Source organism: Barbus barbus (genome assembly GCF_936440315.1).
Source record: "Barbus barbus genome assembly, chromosome: 2".
Lineage (NCBI taxonomy): Eukaryota > Metazoa > Chordata > Actinopteri > Cypriniformes > Cyprinidae > Barbus > Barbus barbus.
In genome coordinates this window covers 1,450,249-1,461,460 of record NC_136730.1, presented here as the reverse complement: position 1 = coordinate 1,461,460, position 11,212 = coordinate 1,450,249, and the positions used below count along the sequence as shown (strand labels likewise).

Below are 11,212 nucleotides of genomic sequence, written 5' to 3'. Positions count from 1 at the left end.
ATGAAAAAAGATGTAATTATTTATTGTATGTTTATTAATTCAGCAGATGATTTTATAGCAACTTACAAATGAGGAATATCACAAGCAATTTGTTGTAGGAGCCAACAATATTCATAGAACACTATTTTAAAATTAAACTACAAGATTAGTACGTAAGCGACAAAAGAGGTACCATAGTACAAAGAGCAAAAGGTTTTGCATGGTATTGTTTATATGCATGGATGATTTTCTTTGGGACATAGACATTGCATTATTTACACCAAATATAATAACCATAAAATATTTCTATGTACGACCTTTTTTGATGCATTGTTGAAATGAAAATTAGTCTTAAGTAAACCAACTTTAAACCTGTTCTTCCATCTCATTTTGGTTTCAGTCTTTGTTTGTTTGTTTGTTTGTTTGTTTGTTGGCTTGTTTTACGCCCATATATGATCTGCTTGCCATTGAAATGATTGACATTACCTTCCTGTCAGTTCAGTAACCACAAAAACATTTCGGCTTCTACATTCCTTATATTCCTTATATCTCACTCCATTAAGATGCATTTAGCTGGAAGTTTCTGTCATTGATCCTTCCGCATTTGTCATGTATGCAAGGAGCCAAATATATGCTCTCTGAATCACACACTTTTCTTTTAAGTAATTTTATGTGACCGTTTCATGGTCTTAAAACTGTGTTCATGACTGTGACTTGATTAACCAGTGGGTGATTGAAGGTGATTGTTTTAAACACAGGTACTTTAGGAATGTTGAAAACAAAAACAATGGTGCTTTTCACTGAGTTTGCAGAATCATCTGCGTTTCCGTCTCTGCTGGTGTTGTGTGATAATGGTGGGTTTGTTAGACCTGCTGGTATTGAAGATATGCTGTTTGACCAGGTGTCTGTGAATGTACTGCCTTCTGAATCAGACCTGTTTAGCGCTGTGTGAATTGATATGCCCACAGTTGAGCCTTTGTGTTCCTCAGCTAATGGAGTGGTGACAGGTTTAGAGTCATTGCTTATGCCTGTGAGAGGCGATGCTGGAGAAAATGGGTTTAAGGAGGCATTTGTGTTCGTTTTCTGATTTTCCTGAGTGGCCAGAAACATTGAGGGTGTGTTCATAGATGTGGGTTTTGAATCAGGTGTCATTGCTTGTCTTGAAACTGTTTCCTGTAAAGAAAATACAAAAGGAAAGTGATTAAATGAGAGACCCATGCTGTAAAAATATAATTGTTTTTTACAGTAGAAGGCTTTAAACAGTTATCACCTCTTAACTGGTTAACGAAAAACTATCTTAGCACATACCATAGTGTCAAAGATTGTATATGATTTAACATGGAATTGTATGTAATTTTATTATAAAATACTATAAATTTTATGGCAATCAAAAGGAATTAAAAATCATTAAAAGGAGAGACATCGCTGCATAACTATGATAATATTTGATAATATGATGATATGTATATAATATTATAATATTTTAACTACTTGAGCTACTTGAACTACAAAATTTGTTTAAATATTGACCAGTTTTCTTCTATTAAGAGAATTAAGAAATTTAGATGTTGATCAGTTTTGTTCTATTAAAGGATTAGTTCACTTTAAAAAAAATGATAATTTACTCACCCCCATGTCATCCAAGATGTCCATGTCTTTCTTTCTTCAGTCGAAAAGAAATTAAGGTTTTTGATGAAAACATTTCTCCATATAATGGACTTCAATGGGACCCAAACGGTTCAAGGTCAAAATGACAGTTTCAGTGCAGCTTCAAAGGGCTTTAAACGATACCAGACGATGAATAAGGGTCTTATCTAGCGAAACGATCGGTCATTTCAAAAATAAATAAAAAAGTTTAAGTTTTATAAGCACAAATGCTCGCCTTGCTCTGTTCTGTGATGCGCGTTCGTGACGTCACGTAATACGCAATTACGTGGAAAAGGTCACGGTTGACTTAGGCGGAAGTACCGAGTCAGTGTTTACAAATGTGCGGAAGGAGGACCATATACACATATTCAAATGTCTTTGTGTCAGTTTATCGTTTAAAATGCCCATTTCGTGTGCGTATCCTGGGTGTTTTAATATTAAAAAGCCTACTGACTCGGTACTTCCGCCTAAGTCAACCGTGACCTTTTCCACGTAATTGCGTATTACGTGACGTCATGAACGCGCATCACAGAACAGAGCAAGGCGAGCATTTGTGCTTATAAAACTTAAACTTTTTTATTTATTTTTGAAATGACCGATCGTTTCACTAGATAAGACCCTTATTCATCGTCTGGTATCGTTTAAAGCCCTTTGAAGCTGCACTGAAACTTTAATTTGGACCTTGAACCGTTTGGGTCCCATTGAAGTCCATTATATGGAGAAATGTTTTCATCAAAAACCTTAATTTCTTTTCGACTGAAGAAAGAAAGACATGGACATCTTGGATGACATGGGGGTGAGTAAATTATCAGCAAAAGTTTTTTTAAAAGTGAACTAATCCTTTAAGTTATTTAAATGTCAGTCAGTTTTGGTCTACTGAAGCCTGAGACACACTGCATGATTTTCGGCTGTCCCAGACGAAAGATTAGCATCGTATCAGAAATCGCCACGGTTGTTTCACCATGCCAGTCTTTTGTCTGGGACAGCCGAAAATCGTGCAGTGTGTCTCGGGCTTAAGTTATTTAATATGTCATTCAGTTTTGGTCTACTAAGTGATTTAAAATTCTGATGTACAGTCAAATGCATGAGCATTCAAAAGTACAGTGTGACTATAGTGGTTTGCTTGTGCTATTTGCACATGTTGTTTAGAATATGCAGATGGCTGCTGACCGGCATTGTCATCGTTGTAGATGTTAATGCTGTGAAACCAGTTACAGGTGTTTGCGAGTGCTCTGGGTTGAGGATTTTAGGTGTAGCTGTAACATGCGCCGCTATGACAGGGCTTGAGGAAATAACCAAATTTGGATTTAGTGTTTCATCAGTTGTTGCAGACTGAGATGATTGCGATTCTGTCACAGGTGTCAGAGTTTCTTGACTGTCAGTTAGCAGATTTTTTAATTCTGATTTCTGATCTGATGTGATGGAAGCTTGAGTGTGGTCTGATGACTGTTGTGATGTGTTCGCAGTGGAGTGTGATGTTCCAGAAGATGCGTCAGGGGACAGAAATGAAGATCCTGCAGTCATTGTCCTTGTGGAGTTAAAAAATGCCATCTGATCTGTGACACTTCTGCTGGATGAATTTGAGGTTGAAACAGAAGGATGTGTAATGTTTGCACTGGTTGGTGTGATTTGCGACGATGTCGACTGAAGGAGTGCAGAGGCAGCAGAAATAGTTTGAGACATTTGTGTTTGCAGGTGGCTGAAAGATGTAGTATCTAATTCATTTGTAGATTGGTAGATTGATGGTGAGTCAGAAGTGTCACTGAGAGCAGTGTTCATTGATTGTGTAGTGGCTTTAATGGCAGGGTAAGTTTCGGTTGTGCCTCTCGTTGCAAAGTGATTTGGTTCTGAGCTTGTTGTGAAGATGGATGAACTCGATTCTGGATATGGTGTTGGGGCAATTGTTGTTGTTGTCGATTCATTTGATGTGATGGAGGCTTGAGTATGGTCTGATGACTCAAGCTGTTGTGTTGTCGTCTCAGCGGAGTGTGATGTTCCAGACGACGCATCAGGGGATGGAAATGAAAAGCCAGTAGTTGTTGTTGTTGTTGTTGTTGCTGTCAGTGTCATTGATGTGTTCATGCTAGTTGTTGTAGCACTTTCTGTTGAACTGATCCCATGCGATGTGGCATTGGTTATGGTCTCTGTTGTTTGAGTTGCAGTGCTTTGGTAGTTTATTGGCGAAACAGAAGTGTTCATTGGTTGTGTAGTGGCTTGAATGGTGGAGTAAGTCTCGGTTGTACTTCTGATAGCGAGGTGGTTTGGTTCTAAGCTTGTTGTGAAGATGGATGAATTCGAGTCTGGAGTTGTTGTAGAGGGAATTGCTGTAATTGTTGATTCAGAAAATGCTGTCTGCTCTCTGTTGGTTGAGGTTTCAGTTGTTGGCTCAGGTTTTTGGGGACCAGTTAATGTTCCAGTGGTCCAAGAATTGGATATATGACTGTGTGAGGTTTGGTCATCCTGCATATTGGCATCAGTAGATGTAATGGATTCATTTTCATTCTCCTGACTCGGAGTAAGTGTAGCTGTCTCAGATGTCTTTGTGTCCATGCTAGTGTTTTTTGTTGATTCAAAAAACACTGTCTGATCCGTGACACTTCTGCTGGATGAAATTGAGGTTGTAACAGAAGGCTGTGTAATGTTTGCATTGGTTGGTGTGTTTTGCGGTGATGTAGACTGAAGGAGTGCAGAGGCAGCAGTAGTTGCTTGGGAGACTTGCAGGTGGTTGGAAGACATAGCAACTAATTCATTTGTAGATTGGTAGATTGATGGTGAGGCAGAAGTGTTCATTGGTTGTGTAGTGGCTTGAATGGTGGAGTAAGTCTCGGTTGTACTTCTGATAGTGCGGTGGTTTGGTTCTGAGCTTGTTGTGAAGATGGATGAACTCGAGTCTGGATATGGTGTTGGGGCAATTGTTGTTGTTGTCGATTCATTTGATGTGATGGAGGCTTGAGTATGGTCTGATGACTCAAGCTGTTGTGTTGTCGTCTCAGCGGAGTGTGATGTTCCAGAGGACGTATCAGGGGATGGAAATGAAAAGCCAGTAGTTGTTGTTGTCGTTGCTGTCTGTGTCATTGATGTGTTCATGCTAGTTGTTGTAGCACTTTCTGTTGAACTGATCCCATGCGATGTGGCATTGGTTATGGTCTCTGTTGTTTGAGTTGCAGTGCTTTGGTAGTTTATTGGCCAGACAGAAGTGTTCATTGGTTGTGTAGTGGCTTGAATGGTGGAGTAAGTCTCGGTTGTACTTCTGATAGTGAGGTGGTTTGGTTCTGAGCTTGTTGTGAAGATAGATGAACTCGAGTCTGGAGTTGTTGTAGAGGAAATCCCTGTAATTGATGATTCAGAAAATGTAGTCTGTTCTCTGTTGGCTGAAGTATCAGTTGTTGTCTCAGGCATTTGGGTACCAGTTAATGTTCCAGTGGTCCAAGTATTGAATATATTGCTGTCTGAGGTTTGGTCTCTACCATCCTGTGCATTGGAAACAGTGGTGGTAATGGAATCATTGTTTGTATGACTCAGAGTTAGTGTAGGTGTCTCAGATGTCATTGATGTGTCCATGCTAGTTGTTTTAGCGCTTCCTGATGAACTGATCCCATTGGTTAAGGGCGCCATTGTTTGAGCTGCAGTGCTTTGAGAAACAGTCATGGAAAGGTTTGGAGAAGGACTGGCAGTAAAAGTGGAGTCAGTTTGGCAGCAGTCCAGAAGAAAGCAGAAATTCAAGATTCCTGCAAATAAAAACAGGAGATATTTGTAGTTGTGATATACAGCTCTGTTTTTTTTTTCTCTTGAAGGTACTGTAAGTATTGTAAGTGATATGGTGTAAAAGTTATTATCTGGTATTGAAATTCAGTATAAAATTCACACTTCCCAAAAAGTACCAGTGAAAAGCTTGAACACGATTAACTGAATTTATTTCAATTTGATCTAAAAGCTTCTGCTTATGGTTAGTTTTGTAAATTGTGGCGAAATGTCTTTACAACAGTGATTCCATTTGGTTCCTCTCTCGTAAATCGCTAAGAATATACGTGTCAACTAAATTTGTAAATGTAAAATTGTTGTTACTGTTTTTATTTTAATGCACGCATTGAAGGAGCAGCAGAAAACTCAGTTTTGTCACATTTTGCTAATTAAATCATGCCCATACTAACATTTGTGTTATTTTATCATTTGCATTATTTTAAAAAAATGGTAACACTTTAAATTAGGGAGCACTATTGACTGTTGACTAGTTAGCATGTATATTGCTAGCGTATTGACTTGTTCTGCATGACCATATTTTAGATCCCTTAACCCTGACCTGTACACAAATACAACAACAGCCACCTTACTTTCTATCAATAAACAGTAATTTAGGAGTTTATTGAGGGAAACCTCTGAGGTTACACTTTATTTTGATAGTCCACTTGAGACATTCTACTAACTATAAGTAACCTTGCAACTACATGTCAACTAATTATCATTAATTTGCAACTACATGTCTACTAAATCTCAGAGTAGACTGTTACGGTGGGTTTAGGGTTAGTAGAATAAGTTGACATATAGTTGCAAAGTTTCTGATTGTCAGTATGTTGTATGTTGTGGACCCATCAAAATAAAGTATTAGAAGATATTAAGCAAACAGTCTACTAATACTCTAATGACTGCTAGTTGACATAGAGTTACTTGCTGTTAGTACAAACCTGATTCCAAAAAAGTTGGGACACTGTACAAATTATGAATAAAAAAGGAATGCAATAATTTACAAATCTCATAAACTTATATTTTATTCACAATAGAATATAGATAACATATCAAATGTTGAAAGTGAGACATTTTGAAATGTCATGCCAAATATTGGCTCATTTTGGATTTCATGAGAGCTACACATTCCAAAAAAGTTGGGACAGGTAGCAATAAGAGGCCGGAAAAGTTACATGTACATATAAGGAACAGCTGGAGGACAAATTTGCAACTTATTAGGTCAATTGGCAACATGATTGGGTATAAAAAGAGCCTCTCAGAGTGGCAGTGTCTCTCAGAAGTCAAGATGGCAAGAGGATCACCAATTCCCCCAATGCTGCGGCGAAAAATAGTGGAGCAATATCAGAAAGGAGTTTCTCAGAGAAAAATTGCAAAGAGTTTGAAGTTATCATCATCTACAGTGCATAATATCATCCAAAGATTCAGAGAATCTGGAACAATCTCTGTGCGTAAGGGTCAAGGCCGGAAAACCATACTGGATGCCCGTGATCTTCGGGCCCTTAGACGGCACTGCATCACATACAGGAATGCTACTGTAATGGAAATCACAACATGGGCTCAGGAATACTTCCAGAAAACATTGTCGGTGAACACAATCCACCGTGCCACCGTGCCATTAGACAAGAATAGGACAACATTCCTATTCCTAAACTTGAGCAACTTGTCTCTTCAGTCCCCAGACTGTTATAAAAAGAAGAGGGGATGCCACACAGTGGTAAACATGGCCTTGTCCCAACTTTTTTGAGATGTGTTGATGCCATGCAATTTAAAATAAACTTATTTTTCCCTTAAAATGATACATTTTCTCAGTTTAAACATTTGATATGTCATATATGTTGTATTCTGAATAAAATATTGAAATTTGAAACTTCCACATCATTGCATTCTGTTTTTATTCACAATTTGTACAGTGTCCCAACTTTTTTGGAATCGGGTTTGTAGATTGTCCAAAGTGTACAATCAAAATAAATTGTTACCAACTCTATAGTCAATATGTGTTCTCTAATCTAAAGTGTTAACATTATTATAAACGTGTGTTTGAACCATGTACATAAAAACTGGCATATCGACTGGAATATTATAGAGTCCTTTAAATTAAACTGAACCACTGGCGGGTGTGTAAGTGCGTCATCGTCCTGCGTCATCACGTCTTGTCTGACACAAACACATTGATCATGACTCACCCCAGAAGAGCAGGAATGCTGCATTGCTCCCCATGGTATCCTGCATGCTCACCAAATCTGAAAAGCAAATATTTCACCATGTCAGCAGGTGTTTTGTCATATTTTGATTCTAATCGCTCCACAGGTTCAGGTGCTGACATCTCTGCATGTATTTAATCTTGTTTGTAAAAATAGAGTCTCATTCTACGCTAGGGCTAGAATTTGGCCTGCTGATAATGTCGTTCATTTGTACAAGCTGATTTTTTCACAACGGATTCACTAAAGCAGTTATGCAAATCAGATTAATCTTTTGATAAACTGCTGCTGGCATAATTAAATATCTTTGTTTAAAAATAAATGCCAATGACGTTGTGAAGTTGTGACCAGTCTTGAAGAAGAAAACAAATTACTAACTATTTAGGACTAGTCTGGGCAGTTTATGCAAGCAGTCCCAGCTGTTTAGTGAATTTACCTCAAAGCTGACACAAACTAAAATATAATGTCGGGTTGTACAATTAATCAAATCACGATATGGACTGGTGTCTGTGAATATTAAAGCACAAAAGACTGCTTATTAAACCATTAGGTTTAACCTGTAAAAACCATGATAGAAATATAGTATGTACTTATCAAAGTAATAGTAACAACAAAAATAATACATTTTTAACGTTATTTTTTAAAGTTTTTTTGACATCTGGTTTTAGTTACAAAACATATTCATATTCACCACAAACACAAAATAACCAGCTGACACAGTTTTCCTCACACTTGTATTGATAAAACAAGACACCAGTGTTATGTTGTACAATATCTTTTCCAACTCAAACACAAACTTGTAATTCTATAATTGGATTATAGCAATATCAGTGTCACATTACAGCAGTTAGCTTTAGCTTTAGCAGTTAGCAATCAGGAAGAGGATATGGAGCAGATAGAAATCACATTCTTAAAATAATCCTTTACTTACCCCATCAGATGAAAACTTGATAAAAGAGATGATGTGAATTAGTCAGAGATCATGGGGTGAAGATGGTTTGATCACAGTGCATTTAAAGCAGAATTCTTTCAGTAAAGAAAAAAGTCTTTAAACCTTTTCGATTTCTTCAAATGAACAGTATTTTTAGCAGTGAGAGAAACATGGAGATGAACCTGTCGGGTGAGAATCTTCCTGTTTTGGCATGCAAATAGTTTAGACGGTTCACAACAGTTCTCACAACAGCGTGTTTGTCAAGTCAAGTCAAGTCAAGTCTGCTTTATTGTCAATTCTTCCACATGTACAGCACATACATACAGAGAATTGAAATTGCGTTACTCTCAGACCCTTGGTGCATACAGTTAACATTAAACACGTTTAAATACAGATAATACAGTTTAAACATATGTACATACAACTATACAGATATACAAATGAGGACATTGTAGAAAAAAAAAGAAATAGATAAAGTGGCATAAGGCCCATGGCAGAATAGATGGAGTGCAAACCAGTTAAATAAAAACAACACTGTGTAGATATATTTGTAGTGCAAGAAGACCTTATCAATCTGAGGACATTGTAGAAAAATAAAATGATCACAACGCAAATGCTGAGAGCAGCTGGAAAACATACACATTGGGTTTTTGTGGCCTAGTTACCTGTTGTTTGCTTATTGTTTTGTGTACTGTATGATCTAAGATACATGTACATACTTAATAATACATAATGTAATTGTTATATTCAGTGCATAAACTTAGAATGCACTATATAACCTATATATAAATTGAAAGTTTTAGCGATTCAATTCGCAAATTAAAAAAGAAAATAAATGTTTAAGATAATTCATATAAAATTCAAAAGGAATAAACCGCCTATGAAATACTTGAAACAATTGTACAACTTCATGAATGGTGTAATTTTAAGTTGCGTATGAAGAAATTTTGTTTTAATTACATGTGAATTAATCTTAATTTTAATTATTCATTAAATGTAGTACTGGAAGTGATGCTTATTATGAAAAAATATGCATAATTATTATGAAATGCTGTATGAGGAGGACCAAAAAAAAAAAAAAAAGGATTATGCTGATGATGATGAACAATAAAATAGAGGGTTTTTTTTGTTCTTTTTTCCTCAGTTTTATGTTTGCATGTTGTGAGAATGCAGAAATGAAAAATATGGTGTTATATTCTATCGAGTAGTTATGAATATCATCAAATGTCCATCATATGAATTCATATTTATACCGTTTATCTTTGGTGCTTAATATATGTTATGCTGTCTAGCTATAATTATCTCTTCAGATATGATACACTGTATAAAAAAAATGTTGTAAATACAAAATTATTGGAGTATTTTTTACAAGAAAGTATGATAGCCTTTATATATAATGCATTATATAAGTATTTGTAATGCATTTTATAATGTATTGTGTGATCTCATGAATAATTGTAACCAGAGTTGTTGTACATTATAATACTTCATTAAGTATTAAATTCATTGTTACATTAATTATTAATGCATTGTTAGAAAGTAAAATGTGAAAAACAAACCTTCAAATATTATAATGCATTTTAACTTTGGTTACACTTATTTATGAACATTATAATGCAAAACAACATGTATAATAAATACTTTTATAAAGCATCATAAATAAATTTTGCTGAAAAAAAAACAACTCTAAATTTTGTGTTTAATTCATTGTTACTTGCCATTTATTAGCAATTTCTGAGTGATGTTTTTTTTAAAGTAAATCCTACACCAATTTTTCAGTGTATGTAAATGAAGACAGCTCTTGTGTATGTAAACTTAGCCAATAAGTACAAATACTTCAAGATGTCATTTGAACATTTCAGAAAGCTTTCATTTTCAGGCTTTTCTGCTGAGAAGAGACAAATTCACAGGGTGTGCTCAGGAAATCAGCATTCACATGATTCTCTCAGGCTCCACAGAAACACAAACATTTCCTCATAGTGACACAGGGAAAACCCGGGTCCAGATAAAGATTGCAGTAACGCATGGGGCTTTTCCTGCTAACAGATTGATTTAACCGCATAAGCCTGCTGAAAACATCCATCAGCACATCTGGAGCAGGCCTCCTCCCACACATCTTCTGTTACGCACACATATTTATGCTGAAATTTAAGATTTATGTATTTGACCTGCATTTATAATTAATATCTGTTTGGGTTGCAGTTAGATATGAACTTAATGTCATTATATTAGGCAGTCATACAGAAATAAAACAGGTAAGATTTCTGTAAGGCTCCTAATAAACTGAATGAACTGAATAGCTGAATATAATATAATATAAATAAAAAAACTGAATAAATGTAACTGTTTTTGCAGTGAACAGATTTATAGGAAAGTCCATTTCTGCCACTGATTTAAAAATGTAAATAAAAGCAATTGTGGGTTTTTATTTCACAATTCTGACTAACTCGCGAGTTAAATGGAAATTGTGACTTTTTTTCTTGCAATTCTGAATTCTTTTCTCAGAATTGTGACATATAAACTTGAAATTGCAAGTCATAAACTCCAATCCTGAGGAAAAAAGTCTAGATTGTGAATTTAGATCTTGCTATTCTGATTATAAATAGTAAGTAAACTAATTTAAGTGTTTCATTGATGTATGCATTATGCATCACATTAAGTTTATTAGTTTATGTTCAAATTGTGTAATCCAAAGGGTGGTACATTTAACATG

At 35.8% G+C, this 11,212-nt stretch overlaps 1 protein-coding gene across 1 annotated transcript; it reads right to left on the bottom strand.

The window, feature by feature from the left end:
• LOC306883552 (uncharacterized protein) lies at positions 1-7,605 on the bottom strand. Its single transcript, XM_079438884.1, has 3 exons — positions 7,554-7,605; positions 2,797-5,354; positions 1-1,152 (listed from the first exon to the last, which is right to left on the bottom strand). Exons 1-3 carry the CDS (start codon positions 7,597-7,599, stop codon positions 661-663), a joined length of 3,096 nt encoding a protein of 1,031 aa, XP_079295010.1. The 5' UTR covers positions 7,600-7,605; the 3' UTR covers positions 1-660.
• Positions 7,606-11,212: the final 3,607 nt, after the last annotated feature.

What these genes read in the sequence shown, in the direction of transcription:
- LOC306883552 (XM_079438884.1), bottom strand. Translation starts at nt 7,599, where the DNA reads ATGCAGGATACCATGGGGAGCAATGCAGCATTCCTGCTCTTCTGGG. An exon ending in AGCATTCCTGCTCTTCTGGG is followed by an intron (nt 5,355 to 7,553) that starts GTGAGTCATGAT and finishes TTTTATTTGCAG; the next exon opens with GAATCTTGAATTTCTGCTTT. An exon ending in CTACAACGATGACAATGCCG is followed by an intron (nt 1,153 to 2,796) that starts GTCAGCAGCCAT and finishes TTTTCTTTACAG; the next exon opens with GAAACAGTTTCAAGACAAGC.